The sequence below is a fragment of the Notothenia rossii genome, assembly GCF_949606895.1.
Source record: "Notothenia rossii genome assembly, chromosome: 1".
In the NCBI taxonomy this organism is placed as follows: Eukaryota; Metazoa; Chordata; class Actinopteri; order Perciformes; family Nototheniidae; genus Notothenia; species Notothenia rossii.
This window is the reverse complement of record NC_136912.1, coordinates 4,813,965-4,836,632: the sequence shown is the minus strand read 5'-3', so window position 1 is coordinate 4,836,632 and position 22,668 is coordinate 4,813,965. Positions and strand designations below refer to the sequence as shown.

The 22,668-nt window shown below is 38.9% G+C and overlaps 2 protein-coding genes across 2 annotated transcripts in view; both read right to left on the bottom strand.

Moving 5' to 3' along the window:
- LOC307045269 (uncharacterized protein) overlaps positions 1 to 22,668 on the bottom strand; it is a gene marked incomplete at its 5' end in the record, with an annotated part of 78,264 nt that overhangs the window by 35,971 nt on the left and 19,625 nt on the right. The window contains one exon of the mRNA XM_079690809.1: positions 11,641 to 11,901. Within this exon, the coding sequence (XP_079546935.1) occupies positions 11,641 to 11,901 (261 nt within the window). The remainder of the gene's footprint in view (positions 1 to 11,640; positions 11,902 to 22,668) is intronic.
- The window catches only part of LOC307040866 (vascular cell adhesion protein 1-like), a 1,906-nt gene continuing 595 nt past the window's right edge, over positions 21,358 to 22,668 (bottom strand). The window contains exons 2-4 of the mRNA XM_079684056.1: positions 22,662 to 22,668; positions 22,509 to 22,563; positions 21,358 to 22,268 (exon numbers count right to left, since the gene is read on the bottom strand). The exon at positions 22,662 to 22,668 is cut by the window's right edge and continues 81 nt beyond it. Coding sequence (XP_079540182.1) covers positions 22,185 to 22,268; positions 22,509 to 22,563; positions 22,662 to 22,668 — 146 coding nt within the window. The 3' untranslated portion in view covers positions 21,358 to 22,184. The remainder of the gene's footprint in view (positions 22,269 to 22,508; positions 22,564 to 22,661) is intronic.

The window sequence follows — 22,668 nt, the reverse complement described above, 5'->3', positions numbered from 1 at the left end:
CTGAATCCTCTCCAGAGTCCTGACCTCTGGTCCTGAGAGATCAATTATGTATTTCTTAGTGGTAATAATAATGCAAAAGGAATTAAATGATATGAACAATGTTCCTGTGTGAGGATCTGCTCACCTCGGGGCAGCACTGCTGAACTTGACGGCAGCGTACTCCGGGACTTCCTGTTGCTCCGTGTGTCTGAGGGGCTGAGCTTCTCTCATGTTGGAGTAAAGAGGGTCTGCCCGGTTGTTGGAGAAGTGAACGCTGGCATACTGAAGGTCATCCTGCTGCTCCGGCTGATCAGGTATACACTGCAGGGAGGAAAACACTTTCAGATACACATTTTTATATTAATATTTCATTTACAGAGGAATGGACCCAGGACAGAAAAGGCCAAAGCAACAGCAGCTGTGGTAATGATGGGAACATATCCCTGCTTCATCAACTTGATGCTGTATGACAGAAAAGATTAAAGGATAAAAGAAAGGAAAACTTCTGGATGAACTTGAAATGTACTCACGTCTAAGAGGAGAATCAAAGAGATTGATAGAAATTAACTTTTTATAGAAGGATGTAAAAAGAGCAGCAAGAGGTCCTTCTATGTCAGATCAGTTTTCTATAAGAACTTAAAGACCATGAAATACTCCTCATTATAAAATGAGAGTGATATGTTTTATTTTGTACTAGATTAATTACATAAGCATCTATTCTCACCTCCTCCCTGTTGTCCTCTCTCTCTTCAGGCTCAGACGAGTCTCTAGAAGCCCTCTTTCTTCTGGTGAGGAGAGTTTATAAAGAAAAAGAAGATCTCATGTTGACACCAGACAAACAGACTTTTAATGATTTAACAAACAATGATTAAGATGATCAGATCTGCTCACCTGATCCACAGGAAGACAGAGAGAGAAATGACAGCCAGGAGAACAACAGGGATTGATACAAAAGAGAGTAGCTTCCATGATCCTGAGAAACAGAGATCAACAGAGAACAGACAGTTAATACAGCTGTGTTTCCCTAATATGGATACATGGACCCCTAGGGGCACTTTGGAGTATTACAGGGGGTGTAAGACTTGTCTGCAAAGTCCTCCAACTCATACGACCAAATAGGTCGATTGTTCAAGCGCTTAATACAAACTTTAATCACGTTTTAAAATGTTCGACCTCTAGAGCTCCCGTTGAATGTAAACGCTCCGGAGGGTCGTATATTCACAAATAACCCTCTCTGTAAAATCCTAAATTGTAGGATAGTTTGGCCATTAAAATGCTTTTTTATTAGATTTCTAGCGAGAAGTGTATATTATACTTTTAGAATCCACGTCCAGTCGATATGTAGGATCTATAGTTTGATAGATATTACGAAGATGATTTGAGGTATGCGGCAGCCTCCATGTAAAGTTACGGGTTGAAAACAGTATTTTCGGTTTCAAAGTTTTCATAATAAAAGCAATGATAAAATTATTTAACAGTGATATCTGCAGTACTCATGCACTAAAAAACATCAGTTTATCCTTGTTAATTATACAACATTTATTGGTTTAAATTGTGTCCAATGCTTTTGTGTTTTTCCCATAGGTTTTTCTCTTTCGATTCTGAGAGACACCTTTCTTTTTTCAGAGGTTTTGATAGGCTAAAACATCGAACTACACCCATAATCCTGGATGTTTTAGCCGCAATGCACATCGGGATATGTTGTTTATGCAATATGAAATCGGAAAATATATATAAAAAAAGAATAATACTTTATTCCGAGTGTTGTTGCTTTTCTCTTTGGAAGTCATCACATAACGGCATTGTACACAAACACACATACAGGTCTAGGTTCATGGTACAATGCATAAGCTTCAAATCGAGAGACTGAAACTGTATTTTCCTTTACCGTTCCGTTTTAATTTCACAATAAAGTTAATAGTCATATTATGTTTGATATTATTATGTTTTATTAACTACACCACTGGGCTGGACTGGACCCGTCCAATTCCGTCCCGCTTCGACCATTACTGGTCAAACGCACCTTCACTTTGGACTATGTGACTGTTGCCAGCATCCATAGGAAATAAAGAATCAGTGATCCACTTATTTATGTATGAGCGACTAAAAGGCCTTAGGCCTATTACAGCCGTATCCGATTGATTGATTGATTGATTGATTGATTGATTGATTGATTGATTGATTGATTGATTGATTGATTGATTGATTGATTGAATTCCAGTTTTGGAAAGTCTGCCGTGGTTCCATTCCATTTCAAAGAGCTGTTTGACGCTCGGCGTAACCTTGCGCACTGCCACTCCAAAATCCAATCACAGAGCTTGAGGACTAATCACGGGGTTTGTAAAGCAAGGCGGATGTTGTAGTCCCAAACGATAGCTGGGGATTATGGGTAGTGTAGTGTCTTCAGAAACTCTGTAGTGTCAAAACTCCCAAAAAACTATTTGTTTCTCAGAATCGAAGGTTAAAAACACAAAAGCATTGTACACAATTTAAACCAATCAATATTGTGTAATTAAGAAGGATAAACTGATGTTTTTTAGTGGATGAGTAATGCAGATATCACTGTGTAATAATTTGACAGTGAGGGGAATACTTCCGGTTTTATTTTGAAAACTTCAATACCGGAAATATTGTTTTCACCCCGTGAGGGTTGACGCTAACTTTACATGGAAGCTGCCGCCTATACACGTAATCCTGGCGAGACCTCAAATCTTCTTCGTAATATCTATCAAACTATAGATCCTACACATCCACTGGACGTAGATTACAAAAGTACAATATACACTTCTCGCTAGAAATCTAATAAAAAAGCATTTTAATGGCCAAACTATTCCACAATTTAGGATTTTCTAGAGAAGGTTATTTGTGAAGAAACAACCCTCCGTAGCGTTTGCAATCAACGGGAGCATGTTGTTTCTTACACGACCGCTAGAGGTGCTACACTTTAAAACGTGACTGGGTCGTATGGTCGTATTAAGCAGCTGAACAATCGACCTACAGTATATGGTCGTTTTTTTTGGAGGATAGGCTGCTTTATTTTCAACCTTCCTATTTCTAAAAAAATATACTATAATTTGTTTTAAAAGTAATGTTAATAGAAAAACACTTGTCCAATGTTCAAGAAGCTGAAAAAAATGCAAATAAATTCATGACATTGTTAGTTTTGTGATGAACGGGTGATTATACTCCATTCATTATTTCCTTCTCAATACCGATGGAATATCTCTCAGCCTGAGGGCACGTGCACTCGGCATAAGCTTTAAAAAACAGACACAACTCTCACTCTTGAGTGCACAGGGAAAGACTGCACCCCATACTGAATCTGGACCCTCAGGACAATTATTTCCTTATGTGAAAGAAAGAAAACAATCCCTATCCCGAACCGGAAAGGTACATTTGAACATGCACTCCTTTTTCAGCCTCCTACCAGACAATGTGACTGAAAACAAACAAGCTGATAAGTGTGTGGTTTTAGATGAATGCATAAAACTTACCTGCCACAACAATCAGATGAAAGGTGGAGTTACTACGTCCTAACTTGTTCTGGGCTCCACAGGAATAACTCCCACTGTGTTCAGCAGCTCTGAAGTCAGTGATGTTGAAGATCTGTCCTGAAGCTTTTGGAGAGTCTTCATCCTCCTTGTACCAGGTGTAGTTAGCTGCTGGGTTAGCATCACTGCTACAGGTCAGAGTCACTGAACTGCCCTCCTCTATCTCAGCAGAGGGACTCACTGACACAGAGGGAGGCTTTGGAGAGTCTGGAGGAAATACAATAAATCAACAAAATATTACAAATACATCATGTTGAATTGATTATTGAAATGAGACATAGTTATTTGTGTGGGTGCTTCTGAAATATGGAAGTGTTTTTGACTGGTTTTGAGCTTAAAACAACAATTATGTTGTTTACATATATTTAGTTTCCTGTATTACTTCTGGTTTGAAAACCCTGGACATAGATTTGGGAGCCGATTGTAAACATGAATGGATTTTCATCATCTCCTGTAGCTGACTCACTGAGACAGAGGGAGGCTTTGGAGCATCTGGAGGAGATAACATGAACACATTTCACATTTTAATTCCACGGTGGAAGATATTTTAAATGAGAAATAGTTTAACCCTTAGATGCCCGAGTGACTGGACCCTACACTCTTCCATACGTGGGTCAAAAAGGACCCGTTTTAGAATAATATGTGTTTTTATGCTATTTTTGTCATTTTTGTTAAGAAAAATCACTTGTATAATATTTAGTATTATATTTGGGTTCACATTAGAAATATCTTATATTTAATTTTTAACTATTTATAATTTTAGAAAGATTTTTTACATTTTGAAAAAAAAGGAAATTCCATAGAAAATGCATGCGGGTCATTTTTGACCCAGTTATGGAAGCTTGGGGTAGAAATACAAAAACTACAATTTCTTTAAATGTATAACATTTACATTTTCAATTTGAATGTCATGATTTCCAAAACATGTTTGAGGAATAGCTGGAATATGAAATTACATAAAAATGTAATTAAAAAGATACTTCACGAAAACCACCTCACCGGGTCGAAAAAGACCCACTTATGCATCTAAGGGTTAATAAAACACAGAGTGGGTGGTTCACTTGATTCCATCCTTTATCAGCAATCTAAAAACTTTGAGGGAAAGTGTTCATCTTTATGTCATGAAAGAAGTTTCCTTCATAATTCTCGTTTATTCTTCTTTCTAGTAGCATCCCTCGTAGCAAGATTATTTGACGTATTTTAAAATCAAACAGAAAACCTAGAGCCCTGGTTCAGTGTCTTTGCACACTGCCATGTCTGCTGGCGACCTCTGGTGGGTAAATAGATAAATGAGTGCAATGATGATATATGTTATACTGTATGTTAATGTTATTATGTTAGTGGAAGACTTTGAGTAAACTCACACACTGAAGGAGAGGGGAAGTCCTCATATCCCTTCAAAGCACAGGAATAACTGTCTGCTGACTCATATCTGAAGTTTGCATAAGGAGATGTGTCTTCCTTCACTTCCTGTCTGTTCTTAGACCAGATGTAGGAAGCATGACCAAGTGGACAACTGCTGAGACACTGAAGGTGAGTAGACGATCCTGATCTGCTCACCTGCAGCTGGAGATCTGAATAAAGGTAGAATTTCACAAAAAAAACATCAATCATGTTTAAATATAGAAATTAAAATAACATTTTAAATATCTCAGAAGGACATTTTCAGATACCTGTGACGGACAAACTGACTGGAATACCCCAGAATACATCTTTGCTTGTTGTGAACCTGAACCTGTACTCAGCGGAGTCTCTCTCTGTCAGGTCTCTGATTCTCAGAGTGCAGATGTTGTTTTCACAGAGATCCTCTACACGACCTGCATACTCTGAGGCTGTGGTCAGATCTACAGATTCACCATCTTTCTTTTGAGTCAACCAGAACGTTTTCTGTACTGTGTTTTCACCACCTTTCCATGTAGATGGGTATATGAAGCTGCATCTTATCTCCACTGATGATCCGTTCACTGCACAGATCTTAGTAGAAGTGTAAGTCACTCTCCAGCCATCCTGACCCTGAACCCCTGAAACACAGAGCACACCAGAAACTAGAATCAAAGTGAATAACTTAAGTCAACAATTGGTTAATAACAAACAGTGCATCAAACTACAAATGAGTTTATGGAGTTTTTGTAACAAGAACTTCAAGATCTCCAATATCAGCATACATTATAAACATGAATCTATCTAACTAGAGCTGAACTTATAATGAGAAACATATCATGTTTTTATGGAAGTTGAGTTTCTAAAATGTAAAACATATTTAAGCAATAGCTCCGCGTCGGGCCGAACCACGCCCCTTAGCTGTGATATAATGAGCATATATCACGGCCTGTCGTGAGATATTGCTTTTATAAAACGGTTACCAAGTGTGGCAATATGAAAGAAAAATACACACTCTAATTTAAATAGTTTTTATTAGTAAATAATTATGTTCAAAATAAAATAGTCCCTCCGTTGCCTTCTGCACAAAACATAGTGCAAGGTGGTTGCTATGCAACAACACTAACAGCAAGCAAACATATTAGACAGAGAGCGTTGATCCACTATTTGGCTGTTTATTTACATTAATGTGTATGTTGCTGTTTATTGTGCATCCACTGAAAAACTGTCCAGCATCAGTAGCATGGCTTACGTGGTCACTTGTATAGGTTGAGGTTGTTCTAGGCTGTTGCTTGGCGTGGCGAGAATATTGCTCCACTTTCTCCGGTCCCCGAGATTGGGTTTCCAGTAGCTCTGGAGAGAGCTTTCGCACCTGTGGCCACTAACGGTCATAATTTCTCTGCTTTGTTTCAAGACCCGCATCAGAAAGCTTTTGAATGGTGGTACTTTTCCAGTTGGTCTACCTGCTCTTCACGTAGCTCTGCATGTCGTAGTTTCGGTGCTTTTTTTTCTGGAGATAGGCACTGCTCAATCCACTCCTCCACACTATAGTAAGACCCCCCCGGAGGTCGAAGTTAATCTGAAATGTTTCCATGTTATGCTTTGTAAAAAAAATTCGTAACGGAAGAAATTTAAATATATTTATAAAACTGACAAGTCAAATCAAGCAATCTGATTGGTCGATAGCGTTTTTGCGGACCTCTTTGATTACAGATTTGAAAACATCGTTGCTTGCTTTAAAAGTAGCACAATTCATTATGTCAAAGCTTGGAAAGTATCTAGATACCTTTGCCCTAATGCCAAAGGAACTGCATACTGAATATGTTTTGCCGTTTGATGTCTATGCGTAAAAAGGAGGGTTTCTGCCCCGTTACTTCTCCGCTGCTTTTCAGCCCAACGGTATACAGTTTTTTTCAGACGCGGAGGGATACTGACTTGTTGTGAAAAGTAACTTACCCGTGGTATACGCTCAGTATATCACGGCTAAGAACCAATCAGATTGCTTGATTTTACTTGTCCGTTTTATAAATACATTTTATACACTAGAGAAGGGGAGCACATTAAGTCACCTGTTAATTCCTTTGAAGGGAGTTGATAACTGCTGCAAATACTAATTTATGACTTTGTTGCTAAATTAAACCAGACCATCAGTCCAAACACAATGTGTTAAGATGCCTGCATGAACAGTAAAAGATTAGGAATATTATTCAATGTACAAATATGTGCTTTTCTTGTACAGTTCCCTCTCTGTTCACTCAGAGTTAGTCAGGTTGCTGCTGAGTTAAGTGTGAACAATTAAAATAAATGCAGAACACTGAGGTTAGAGAGGAGAGAAGGAACTAGAAGGGTTTGGTGCAGAGTGTAAACAAGAGAGAAGTTGAGACAGTATGAAATGATTAGTGAGAAAAATAGCCCTCGAAAACACAAACATTTTTATGAAAACGACAGAAACATTTTAACCAGGCTCATCTTAAAAATACAACATAGCAAAATGTTTTAACATGAACAGGGGGGAACAGTTATGAATGAACAGTATTCTCAGTTTGAAGCGTGTGAGAGTAATAAGCACACAGACAAGTGAAAGTTACATTGACCAATACAGGAAAGATATTAAAAAACTACTAAAACTTGGTAACATCTAAGTGTTTCAACAAAGCTACACAAAAACATATATTTGGAATATTTCTGGAAAGTTTGCATTTCATCCAACCCCGATCCACTTATTTCTACAAATGACCCACTTTTACAAGTCCCAAATTTCCCAGAATCCCCTCTGTTCATGTGATGAATGTAAGTGTAGATGTAGAGTACCTGACACAGAGAGCAGGAAGACAACTAATCCACTCGCTGCTGCAGTTAGACTCATAGCTGCTCCTCTCATCTCTGTGAGACTATAAAACATGTCAGATTAAATAATGTTCACAGGAGGTATACAGAATCATTACATCAATAAACTGTTTCTACTCACAGTGAAGGAGGAACCATGTGTTCAAAGATGCCTTTCCTCTGAAGCAATGAGCAGAAGACGGATATCAGGCTGTTAAGAGACTAGATTTACTTCCTCTTTAGACGATTAATATGCATGATGAGCCAAATGCCAGTAATACCCACTGCACAACGTTTTATTGTTTTGAAGAAGTACACATTAAAAGAGACTACGGTTAAATATTATTTTCACTGCTGATATAACACTGACACCAGAAAAGAGCATTATAATTAAGAACAGAAAAACAGTTCATCTCTCTGAGCACTGAGGACGTCACACAGTCTGCAGGTGTAGTGAAGGAACAGGAAGGCATTGACCTGTGAACCCACGAGGCAGTTTGACTGAACAGGATGAAGAGCATATTATTAATTATAAGTGTTACGTTCCCTCCTAAACTAGGGTACAAAGGGAAGTAACAAAACACAAAAATAACCGGGCGAGAGAAAAAGGAGAGGAAACTGACTGCTGAAGCCACAAAGTCATGCTTTAATTATTAAAAAAGAAAAGAGGCTCACCAGCCAATTTGAAAAACAAACTTAAAGTAACTAAGAACAACTTTCTTCTAAAAGAAAGTGACTAAATTAAACAATACACCAAAAGGTAAACTGGAGCACATTTCCTAACAATAAACAAAACACAGGTTAAACTAGGCCTCACACAGAGACACTACACCACACATGCTGCACACACGCAGCCAGAGGAGAAGGAGAGGGCCACTGCAGCCTTCCTCAGGTCCTTTAAGGAGCCCCTGATTGGGGATTGGGAGCACCTGGGGGAGAGGCTGCACCTGGAGACAATCAGGGAGAGAGAGAGACACACACACACACACACACACACACACACACACACAAACACAAACACACACACAAGCACCAACTGCAGCACGTAACAATAAGAGAGGATGGAGAATGCCATTTCATTGTTTTTGGTTTGTAGGAGGTGTGTGGTGCAGTGGGTTGAGCGTTGGTGTTCGGATCAGGTGGTCTCAGGTTCAAACCCCAAGACACTTCACCCCAAATTGCTCCTGTGGTGATTGTCCACAGTATTGAGTATGTAAGTCGCTTTGGATAAAAGCAACATGTAATGTTTCTTCTCTCTTATCTCTGTGGTCAGGTTACTTAATTCTTTTGAGAAATGCAGAACTTCGAGACGTGGGAAACTTACATGCCTGCCAACATGAACCACTCACACATGGACTGGTAGGAGAGACAATGTTTGATAGATGTTGATTAGAAAACAATACTTTAAATGACTTTGACTTGTTTAAGTGGATCAGTTAGAAAAGCAGTGTGCAGAGATGTCTTACTGACAGAGACGTTAACATTTGACAACAGACCGCACAGCATGGAACAGACTTCATGATGAACCATCAGCATGGCTAGATGCCACTGGAGGGGAGATAGGAAATACATATTGTTATAGTTTTGGTGAAATGCCCCCAAAGAGACTTCCACGAGAAAGGAGGGAGCTCTCTGAGTGATGAAGCCTGAATGTGCAACAGTTAAGATCCCCCACTATAGGACAGTGAAACATCAGATACTGAACAGGACCAACACTGATAGACACTTTAACATTTTATAAATAATCTGCTCTTTAGTCTTTAACCATGACATGCTATCCATTACACTTTGGAGGTCACACACAGCATATTAGACAACAAGCTCACACCTGTGAGCAACATTGACATATTACAACAGCATCAAACTCTTTAACAAGCTTTACTTCAATAACTGAGGATGAAGGGATGTAAAAATGAAAGGATGAATGGAACTAGAGAGGGAGGGTTTAACTGATGAAGGGTTTAGGGAGAAAGGGATGAAGGGATGAATGGATGTGGGGATTAAGGGTCGAAATTATGTAGGGAGGGAGGGAGGGGTGAAGGGAAGTAGGGGGGGGGAATGGCCGAAGAGATGAGGGGAGGAAGTGATGAAGGGATGTTTAGATGAAGGCTTATGGGAAAGAGGGAAAGAGGGATATTGGGTTTAAGAATGAGTTATGGGAAGGAGCATTAAAGGGATATAGAGGTGAAGGTTCAAATGAGGGAGGGATGTAGAGAGGAAGGGATAAAGGGATGATGGGATGCAGTTCTGAAAGTGAGGAGGAAAGGATGAAGGAAATATTGGATGAAGGGAAGTAGGGAGGAAAGGACCAACTCGCAACATCCCAGATTATATTACAAATCTATTTCACTGTGTCTCGTTTGATCCTTACAGTGACACACAGGGGCAACTTGAGACTTAAACTAAAGCAACATTTACTTGATGTTTTTTGTATAAATTAGTGAATGATATAAAGGTTATATTATACAAATAAATACACAAAGAAGCTGAAACCTTTCTAAACTCACATGTTTCCAAGTTGTCCGATGATCCATTTCCTTGATATGGAAGCTGGCTTTTATTTTTATTAAACACAGAAACACTTGAAAAATGTTGCTAGTTGCTAAAAGGGTGCTTCTGTTTTCATGTTGATTTAAATATGTTACAATCCAAAGTGGGCATGGAGTAAAATTAGATGTTCCTGGCAAGCCAAGAAGCTGATCAGGATTTTTCAAAAGTTATTTATTATGTGGAATAAAAAAACAATTTCACAAGACTTTTGTAATATCAACAACTCTGCATATAACAAATAAGCATGTACACATAGTTGAAGCAGTAATATAGAGCACCTGACCATCGGCTGGTCTTAACGATAAATCATGTTTGACACCTCGACATGATTCACTTCAAGCTGCCAGCAGCTCATTCTCTAAACCTACAAGCTGCTGCTGCTGAAAACTGACTATACAAGCTTTAAGAGTTGAAGGTGAATATATCCACTTTGCACACATCCTGCACAGCCTCGCTCTCCACAGGGACATTTCAACGTCCTTCTTCTTTGTTTCCATCAGGTGAGCGTCTGAAGAACATCACAGAGACTTTGTGTAAAGTTACAGCTGGAACTGTGACTCTAAATGTGGAGTGGGCCTGTTTGATCTGATGCAGGAGGCTCTAACCTGAGTGGACTTCACACCATGTCTCCCTGCTCCTCTGTGTCTTCTGTCTGTGCTGCAGTGTGTGAGTCGTTCTGATACTCAGGATCAGAGTCCAACTGATGAAGAGAGAGAAGACACAATTAGACCCTCATTCATGAAACCTGCTATACTTTAAGATTTTATAAAACATTTTTCACATTTTAAAGTTGATGCCAATTATTTCTTGGTTAAATTCTTTACTGGTTTCAAATCAGGAAGTTGTCTTTAATCACAAGTTCTCTTCACATTGCATTCATGAGCCACAGTATAGCTTTGAGGAAGGGGACATGTTGTCAATAGGTCTGCTCTCTCTCACCTCTATCTCTTCAGGTTCAGGTGCTTCAGTGGTGGAGCGCAGAGCTTTCTTCTTCCTGGATTAAGGACAACAACAAATACAGATTTTATTTCATAACAGTAAACTAAAAGATGGTAGAAGGATGTTTAAACTGATGAATTTATATTGCTGTACCTCAAACACAGACTCAGGAGAAGCACAAGAATCAGAATCAAGACCCCCAGAGTCGTCCTGATGATATTCACTATCATTGTTGAACTCCCTAGAAACATGAACACATGTGTGATACTTCTAACTATAGATTGATAAATCACATAGTCAGTGTGATCCACTTCTGACACCATGGAGGTTCCTCCCTGAACACTGACATGTTGAATATGCTTGGGTTGCTTCATATTACAAAGTGAATCAGTTCTGGTGAATGTAGAGAACTTACCTGTTCCAACACTCAGATGAAAGGTGGAGTTACTACGTCCTAACTTGTTCTGGGCTCCACAGGAATAACTCCCACTGTGTTCAGCTCTGAAGTCAGTGATGTTGAAGATCTGTCCTGAAGCTTTTGGAGAGTCTTCATCCTCCTTGTACCAGGTGTAGTTAGCTGCTGGGTTAGCATCACTGCTACAGGTCAGAGTCACTGAACTGCCCTCCTCTATCTCAGCAGAGGGACTCACTGACACAGAGGGGAGCTTTGGAGAGTCTGGAGGAGATAAATAAATCAACAGAAATGAGTAAAAATACATCATGTTGAATATAAATGAGAGATAGGGGAGCATCTGGAATTTGGAAGTGTATTTTGAGAGTGTTAGAAAAATATCACTCGTCACCGGCTTGGTCTTCAATATCAGGACACATGTATTTATTATCCTTGGAAGAATGGAAGTATTCCTCACACACAGAGCTGCATGTCACAGATAGTTCCCTGAATAGTGTCTCTGACATGCTTATAGACAAGAGAGTGTTACAGTCACAAGATGGAGGAATATAAAGCACTATCCTGGCCTTAGTTCAGATTAGCTAAAACCCACGTAAGCAATAAACATGACAGTCATTGTGTCTATCTCCATAGAGGCTGAATCGTCATGGTAATCGTTGTCTCATCATATTCCTAAAACAGTGTGTCCTGACGCTCTTCTATCAAACATCCGGTTACACACACAGCTACGCAGGGCCTTGTTATCATGTGCTACTCTGATATTAGAAGAGTACATTCAGTGTTTTCCCAGCTGACAGGTATAGAGCTAAACAAGAAAATGTTGTTGTGTATATATTTAGTTTTCTGTATTACTGCTGGTTTGAATAACCTGAACATACGAGCAGATTTGGGAGACAATTGTTAACAAAACGTCCTTTTCATCATCGACTGTAGCTGCTTTCCATCTCATTGACCTACAGCAGCACACTGTGAACAAAGTTCTCATTGGTTGATGCTTTTTAAATCATCTGGCTTTTACTCACATTTCACATCAATAGAGATGGATTCAGATCTTCTCCTCCCCAGCAGATTCTCAGCTCTACAGAAATACTGTCCAGAGTCAGAGGACTGGATGGAGCTGAGGACAAGACGTGGTCCTTCATTGACAGAAGAAAGGTCTGCATTTTGATCCCTCCTGTACCAGGTGTATTTAGCTGCTGGGTTAGCATCACTGCTACAGGTCAGAGTCACTGAACTGCCCTCCTCTATCTCAGCAGAGGGACTCACTGACACAGAGGGGAGCTTTGGAGCATCTGGAGGAGATGTGTGAACAGTAAATATTTAGAATGTGTTTCTCACTGCATTAGCTCAAAGGGTATCTACATTATTGAACGCTGAATGAAGCTGCATTTCGAGTCATTACAGAGCATTGAATGAGGAACTCATTCCAAAAGAACCCTAACTTGAAGGACAGTTGTTGGGTATTTACTAATCACAGTTTGTAGAGTACACTGAAAACACTAAAACATTGACTTTAATTAAATGTATTATGTCAATTAATTAATTAATTAAAGTCAACGTTTCAGTTTTTTCAGTGTAGCTAAGGAATATATTTTAGAGAAACAACCGTTAGATATTATGTAAATGAATTAATATGAACTTTAAATAATTGTTCATGGATATTTCTGAGTTTTTATTGGTCATAATAAAGTAATGATTTGTGATTGGTTAAATGCTGTTTAGTGTATCACTTAATCAAGTCACAACTATGAATTGAGTCATGGAATTTAAGGATTTAGAGATAGCCTTGTAAAGTTAATACCAGTAAATATGAGTTAAATATAACAATATTTAACAGTCGTTTCTCAATGATGTCATCATTAGCAACTCTATAAAATGTGATTAGAAGATACTGCCAGTTCACTTTTCATTACCCGCTTATTCCCTGGATCCCATGTAATGTAAAGCAAGCTGAGCTGAAGAAAGTAGTGATGATAAGTAACATCTTCTCTAGAAACAACTAGACAGATATAAGCTTGTTATCTTTAGATAAACTGTCTTACTCACATTTCACGTCAATAAAGGTGTTTACAGATGTCCTCCTCCCCAGCGAGTTCTCAGCTATACAGAAATACTGTCCAGAGTCAGAGGACTGGATGGATCGGAAGACAAGCTGTGGTCCTTCATTGAAATAAGTAAAGTCTGCATATCCATCCTCCTTGTACCAGGTGTACTTAGCTGCTGGGTTAGCATCACTGCTACAGGTCAGAGTCACTGAGCTGCCCTCCTTTATCTCAGCAGAGGGTCTTGACAAAGAAGGAGTCCTCGGAGCATCTGGAGGAGATGTGTGAACAGTAAATATTTAGAATGTGTTTCTCACTGCATTAGCTCAAAGGGTATCTACATTATTGAACGCTGAATGAAGCTGCATTTCCAGTCATTACAGAGCATTGAATGAGGAACTCATTCCAAAAGAACCCTAACTTGAAGGACAGTTGTTGGGTATTTACTAATCACAGTTTGTAGAGTACACTGAAAACACTAAAACATTGACTTTAATTAAATGTATTATGTCAATTAATTAATTAATTAAAGTCAACGTTTCAGTTTTTTCAGTGTAGCTAAGGAATATATTTTAGAGAAACAACCGTTAGATATTATGTAAATGAATTAATATGAACTTTAAATAATTGTTCATGGATATTTCTGAGTTTTTATTGGTCATAATAAAGTAATGATTTGTGATTGGTTAAATGCTGTTTAGTGTATCACTTAATCAAGTCACAACTATGAATTGAGTCATGGAATTTAAGGATTTAGAGATAGCCTTGTAAAGTTAATACCAGTAAATATGAGTTAAATATAACAATATTTAACAGTCGTTTCTCAATGATGTCATCATTAGCAACTCTATAAAATGTGATTAGAAGATACTGCCAGTTCACTTTTCATTACCCGCTTATTCCCTGGATCCCATGTAATGTAAAGCAAGCTGAGCTGAAGAAAGTAGTGATGATAAGTAACATCTTCTCTAGAAACAACTAGACAGATATAAGCTTGTTATCTTTAGATAAACTGTCTTACTCACATTTCACGTCAATAAAGGTGTTTACAGATGTCCTCCTCCCCAGCGAGTTCTCAGCTATACAGAAATACTGTCCAGAGTCAGAGGACTGGATGGATCGGAAGACAAGCTGTGGTCCTTCATTGAAATAAGTAAAGTCTGCATATCCATCCTCCTTGTACCAGGTGTACTTAGCTGCTGGGTTAGCATCACTGCTACAGGTCAGAGTCACTGAGCTGCCCTCCTTTATCTCAGCAGAGGGTCTTGACAAAGAAGGAGTCCTCGGAGCATCTGGAGGAGATGTGTGAACAGTAAATATTTAGAATGTGTTTCTCACTGCATTAGCTCAAAGGGTATCTACATTATTGAACGCTGAATGAAGCTGCATTTTGAGTCATTACAGAGCATTGAATGAGGAACTCATTCCAAAAGAACCCTAACTTGAAGGACAGTTGTTGAGTATTTACTAATCACATTTTGTAGAGTACACTGAAAACACTAAAACATTGACTTTAATTAAATGTATTGTGTCAATAAATTAAATTGTTTTGCATTAGGTGAGTTGAAAGCAATAATATTAAGTTGAACCTAATATTTGTCATTTAAAATGTATATTATTGCTTTCAACCAACCTAATACAATTATGTTTAATTTGTTGACATAATACATTTATTTAAAGTCAACGTTTCAGTTTTTTCACTGTAGCTAAGGAATATATTTTAGAGAAACAACCGTTAGATATTATGTAAATGAATTAATATATACTGTAAATAATTGTTCATGGGTATTTAGTTAGGTCATACCCCCATGCATGGGCGCGGGAAGGGGGGTGCTGAGGGCGCTGCAGCACCCCCTAGCGGCAGGCAGGGGGTGCGTAGCTCCCCTGTCTGAATTATTTATTATTTGACGGTTATTGCTGCTCCCGCTGTGCATTATCTGTGTAAATGGAGCCAATAAATTCCACATTGTTGGTAAAATGATATTTTGGCCTGCCCCGAATGTTTTTTCTGTAGCCCCGGACAATTCTACCTCAATAATATAATAAATTAACCGTGCTTTACGTGAACCTCATCAAGACACTAGAAAGGACGGCAGGACTGTAATTTCCCGTGTTCAGTGAATGCAACAGAGGCAAGACACCAGACCAATCAGAGAGTTGCATGGAAATAAAAGTGTGCTTGTGTCATTCAAGCTCGCGGCTCTGTGTGTGTGCGGAAATAGCGCATTTAGTGTGTGTGAGAGAGGGGGAGAGAGAGAGGGACCGGTGCCAGCAGCAGGGACCGTGTTGTTAGCATCTGGTTAGCTAGCTGCACTAACTGACATACGGAGCTGTTTGTTCCACAACAAGCTGGAGGAGAGCTCTCCTCTCAGAATGAGAGGCTCAGGTGAGCTAAAGGACTCTCTGAGTGTTTAGATAGTTAACTTTAGTCTAAGTGATCTCAGTGGGTCTCAAACGGTTTGGTCAAAAATTATTCAAAAGATTATTTCCGCGGCACACCTTCATATGATCATTATAGTAATAAAAAAAATAAGAGAATAAAGCAAAAACAGTTATGAAATACTATATGGCAGTAAAACAAGAATACAGTTTGAAAGAGGAGTGATTTGTAAAATATCCATAAAGAAAAAGAACATCTGCTTACAGTTGTGTTTCATCTGGGTGTTGAGAGATGTATCCATAGATCTCTTAATGTTGCTCTCAAAGGGCACCAGATTAATGCTTTTAACTTCAATATTTAAAAAAAATCTTCCAGGGGGAGCATCCCCCCGGACCCCCGTAGAGGAGGTGAGGTCCGCTCCCCACTCGTAAAAAATAGCACTTTACCCCTGCCTATATGCCGTGAGCTGATTATCGACCCTTCATTGTAACAGTCTCGGGTTTACTGTGTGTTTGCTTGTGGGGAGTTTTTTTGTGCGTGTTCTATAGTGCCCGTAATAGTGTTCACTGGAGTCCAGCACCTCAGCACCCCCACTCAAAATACCTTCCAGTGCCTCTGCCGCCATGATATTTTCAGTCAAAATTGACTGGTGTGTTTTGCACAGTGATATCTCTGGAACCCCTTATCCAATTTTGATGTTTGACATCTCACTTGAACAGTCAAAGCAAGTCGAATCAAGGGATGACAGACATAATGACACCAGGGGTGAATTTCATATTATTTTTGGCAGTAAGTTCAAAGATAGTGCTTATTTTACATTATTGTATATTATAAAAATGCTTGCCATGTAGGCTGTGTTTACTAGAGATGGAAATTATTTAGTTAGTGTTGTAGCTGAGATTCTTCCTGTTCCAATGATGTATGGGATGTATTGATTTGATACAAGCAAGCCTGTGTGTGTGTGTGTGTGTGTGTGTGTGTGTGTGTGTGTGTGTGTGTGTGTGTGTGTGTGTGTGTGTGTGTGTGTGTGTGTGTGTGTGTGTGTGTGTGTGTGTGTGTGTGTGTGTGGGGGGGGGGGGTGTGTGTGTGTGTGTGTGTGTGTGTGTGTGTGTGTGTGTGTGTGTGTGTGTGTGTGTGTGTGTGTGTGTGTGTGTGTGTGTGTGTGTGTGTGTGTGTGTGTGTGTGTGTGTGTGTGTGTGTGTGTGTGTGTGTGTGTGTGTGTGTGTGTGTGTGTGTGTGTGTGTGTGTTGAACATAATACACTCATACCCACTCATTTTCTATGGCGGTCAATTCTGACCGGAAACATCATGGGTGTTTCATTGTTGAATAAATCACTCAAAGTTCAATGCAAGAGGTGATCATCAAGTGTATATGTTCAGAGGCCTAGTGTGGAGGATAACATAAGGACTTGAGGCAATTGGATGAAAAACACAATATTTATGATTAAAATAAAAGCCATTCGGTCACTTCTGACCCGAAACGCAAGAGAAGGGTTAAATGCAGTTTAGTGTATCACTTAATCAAGTCACAACTATGAATTGAGTTATGGAATTTAAGGATTTAGAGATAGCCTTGTAAAGTTAATACCAGTAAATATGAGTTAAATATAACAATATTTAACAGTCATTTCTCAATGATGTCATCATTAGCAACTCTATAAAATGTGATTAGAAGATACTGCCAGTTCACTTTTCATTACCCACTTGTTCCCTGGATCCCATGTAATGTAAAGCAAGCTGAGCTGAAGAAAGTAGTGATGATAAGTAACATCTTCTCTAGAAACAACTAGACAGATATAAGCTTGTTATCTTTAAATAAACTGTCTTACTCACATTTCACGTCAATAAAGGTGTTTGCAGATGTCCTCCTCCCCAGCTTGTTCTCAGCTCTACAGAAATACTGTCCAGAGTCAGAGGACTGGATGGAGCTGAAGACAAGCTGTGATTCTTCACTGAGAAGAGGAACGTTACGATATCCATTCTCCTTGTACCAGGTGTAGTTAGCTGCTGGGTTAGCATCACTGCTACAGGTCAGAGTCACTGAACGGCCCTCCTTTAACTCAGCAGAGGGACTCACTGACACAGAGGGGAGCTTTGGAGCATCTGGAGGAGAAGTGTTTAAAGTTATTAACATTAAAGGGTAGATATAATTGCAACTTTAAACGTCCAGAGACACAAAGCAGGAAAACGATTTTCAAAAACACAATGCAACACATTTTTAAAGCTTTGAAGCATCTGGAGGAGATAACAAGAACACATTTCACATTTAATTCCACACTGGGACACTTTTTAAAAGAACAATAGTTTAATAAAACACAGAGTGGGTGGTTCACTTGATTCCATCCTTTATCAGAAATCTAAACACTTTGAGGGAAAGTGTTAATCTTTATGTCATGGAAGAAGTTTCCTTCATAATTCTCGTTTATTCTTCTTTCTAGTAGCATCCCTCGTAGCAACATTATATTTGATCTATTTTAAAATCAAACAGAAAACCTGGAGCCCTGGTTCAGTGTCTTTGCACACTGCCATGTCTGCTGGCGACCTCTGGTGGGTAAATAGATACATGAGTGCAATGATGATATATGTTATACTGTATGTTAATGTTATTATGTTAGTGGAAGACTTTGAGTAAACTCACACACTGAAGGAGTCACAGTAGAAGAGTAAGTCACTCCCCAGTCATCCTGACCCTGAACCACTGAAACACAGAGCACATCAGAAACTAGAATCAAAGTTAATCTATAAATTGTTGAGAAATTGCCTGATCAGTACTTTCAACAAAGAATGTAAACATAAACATTTTACAAACTTTACTGGGATAGAGCAGAAAAACACATGTGAATTCCTTCTTAGGCACTTTGAAACCAATGATACTCTTTGACTTTGTTTCTTAATCAAACCAGGTAGAACAGAAGTCTACGCAAAAAGGCTATGTTCAGTTTGACAGTCAGGGCAAAGGAAGATTGGAAAATGCCTTCATATAAATGAACAGTGAATGATTAGCGATCACATTAATTAGAATAGTGTGAGATTCTCTGAACAGTTTCCTCTCTGTTCGCTCTGTGGTCAGGTTGCTGCTGAGGTAAGTGTGAACAATAACAATAAATGCAGAACACTGAGGTGTGAGCAGCTTCTGTCTGATATACAGATAAGAAAAAGAAGAAGACTGCTTTTAACTCAGTGTGAGAATATAACTCTGAGGTCAGAGAGGAGAGAAGGAACTAGAAGGGTTTGGTGCAGAGGTATGGCGACATGAGAGAAGTTGAGACAGAAATGACTTGTGAGAAAAATATCCCTCAAACACTAAAGATTAATAAAAGACGAAAAAAAATTATAATCTTAGAAATAAAACAAAGCAAAGGTTTTCACAGAGTGAGTAGGGAACAATTTTCTCAGTTTGCAAATGACGTTGACCAACACAGGAAAGATATTTTTACAAATATGCTCTACATGTAAAAAACTACTAAAACTTGGTAACATCTACCCGTTTCATCAAAGCTAAACAAAAAACATATTTTGAATATTTCTGGAAAGTTTGCATTTCATCCAACCCTGATCCACTTATTCCCACATGTGACCTGGTTTTACAAGTCCCACATTTCCCAGAATCCCCCCTGTTCATGTGATGAATGTAAGTGTAGATGTACAGTACCTGACACAGAGAGCAGGAAGACAACTAATCCACTCGCTGCTGCAGTTAGACTCATAGCTGCTCCTCTCATCTCTGTGAGACTATAAAACATGTCAGATTAAATAATGTTCACAGGAGGTATACAGAATCATTACATCAATAAACTGTTTCTACTCACAGTGAAGGAGGAACCATGTGTTCAAAGATGCCTTTCCTCTGTCGTCAATGAGCAGAAGACGGAAATCAGGCTGTTAAGAGACTAGATTTACTTCCTCTTTAGATTATTAATATGCATGATGAGCCAAACCCCAGTAACACCCACTACACAACAAAGTTTTGTTGTTTTAAAAAAGTATACACGTTAAAAGAGATTTGTTTCACTGCCGATATAACACTGACACCAGAAAACAGCATTTAAAGGTGACCTATCATGCAAAATGCACTTTTGTACGTCTTTTATACATGAATATGTGTCCCCGGTGTTCCAGGGAACTCACCAAGAGTCAGAAAACACAACCCTCTCTATTTTCCTCCATACCCAAATCTCTTAAAAAGGGGATGCAACGGATCGGATACAGACTGATCTAGATTTGAACACTTCTATGACGTCACAGAAGTGGCGCTACGGCTATTGGGTCAACTCCACCAATCAGGAGGAGACAGCAACGGACATTGCCGTTCGAAAGCGCTGGAGACGCTGTAGTACATATTTCAGGCCACCAGATGGTGCTGTTCTCACAGAATCAGCCCATGATGCAAAGACAGTGTTAAATTGAGCGAAATGAGGAATGGCTAAAATGCATGATCTGTTTGGTATTTTGAAAAATAAAAAGTATAAATATGCCTTATATAGGTATGGTCCTACACTATTATTCAAATATAGCATGATAAGTCCACTTTAAATTAAGAACAGAATAAAAGTTCATCTCTCTGAGCACTGAGGAAGTCACACAGTCTGCACGTGTAGTGAAGGAACAGGAAGGCATTAACCTGTGAAACCATGAGGCAGTTTTACTGAACAGGATGAAGAGAACTGTATTAATTATAAGAGAGAATGGAAAATGACATATCTTTGTTCTTGGTATTTCTTATCTCTGTGGTCAGGTTGCATTTGCTTGCATAGAAATGCAGAACTTGGAGACGTGGGAAACGTACATGCCTCTCATGAACCACTCTCACATGGACTGGAAGGACAGACAATGTTTGAGATGATGTTGATTAATAAACAATAGTTTAAATTACTTTGGCTTGTTTAAGTGGATCAGTTAGAAAAGCAGTTTGCAGAGGTGTCTTAAGTTTGACAGAAACTTTCAAATTAAAATAAAACTGAACTCACAGCAAGCAGCTAAATGCATCACTTACTATCTGCATGTTTAGATACCACTGGAGGTAAGAGAGGAAACACATGTGTTTGTAGTTTAGGTTTCCTGACCCTTTAAAGCAGACAGTGGAGGGAGCTCTCTGAGTGATGAAGCCTGAATGTGTCACACTTAAGATCCCCCACTAGAGGACAGTGAAACATCAGAAACTGAATCAGGACCCTGAGACCACATCTTTCTAACATCAGACACTGATAGATATTTTAAAATGGTATGAGTAAAGCTATCTAAATGAATAAAATTCAAAAGTAATACAAAAAAATTAAATAATGACATACTGTATATGGGAGATCTACAAAAGCAGCACTTATTTGATTTTTTTTATTGCTAGCTTATAATTAAACATTATATAACGCAAATTAATGAAGAGTTAAACAGAAAATCTGAAATCTAGAGATTTTTAAACTTGATCTTTTCCAAACACTCGTCCGATGGTCCTTCACTTGTTGAAGAGCTGGCTGTTGATTCATTCTGATTTGAATCTTACACAGTAACATCAAACAAGGTCTTCTTCTAGTGAGCTTATGTCTCATTTTGTGAAAATCTAAACTGTACATGGAGTGAAATGTGATGTGTTTAGGCTCTCTGTTTTAAATAGACTTAATTGTCTCTGTCAGCCAGGACAGTTATTAGCCAAGACACTGATGAGGATTTTTAAAAGTTATTTATTATGTGGAAATTTAAAAAACAATTTGACGAGACTTTTGTAATATCAACAACTCTGCATATAACAAATAAGCATGTACACATAGTTGAAGCAGTAATATAGAGCACCTGACCATCGGCTGGTCTTAACGATAAATCATGTTTGACACCTCGACATGATTCACTTCAAGCTGCCAGCAGCTCATTCTCTAAACCTACAAGCTGCTGCTGCTGAAAACTGACTATAAAAGCTTTAAGAGTTGAAGGTGAATATATATCCACTTTGCACACATCCTGCACAGCCTCGCTCTCCACAGGGACATTTCAACGTCCTTCTTCTTTGTTTCCATCAGGTGAGCATCTGAAGAACATCACAGAGACTTTGTGTAAAGTTACAGCTGGAACTGTGACTCTAAATGTGGAGTGGGCCTGTTTGATCTGATGCAGGAGGCTCTAACCTGAGTGGACTTCACACCATGTCTCCCTGCTCCTCTGTGTCTTCTGTCTGTGCTGCAGTGTGTGAGACGTTCTGATACACAGGATCAGAGTCCAACTGATGAAGAGAGAGAAGACACAATTAGACCCTCATTCATGAAACCTGCATATACTTTAAGATTTTATAAAACATTTCTCATATTTTAAAGTTGATGCCAATTATTTCTTGGCTAAATTCATTTCTGGTTTCAACTCAGGAAGTTGTCTTTAATCACAAGTTCTCTTCTCATTGCATTTATGAGCCACAGTATAGCTTTGAGGAAGGGGAGATGTTGTCAATAGGTCCGCTCTCTCTCACCTCTATCTCTTCAGGTTCAGGTGCTTCAGTGGTGGAGCGCAGAGCTTTCTTCTTCCTGGATTAAGGACAACAACAAATACAGATGTTATTTCATAACAGTAAACTAAAACACGAAAGAAGGATGTTTAAACTGAGGAATTTATATTGTTGTACCTCAAAC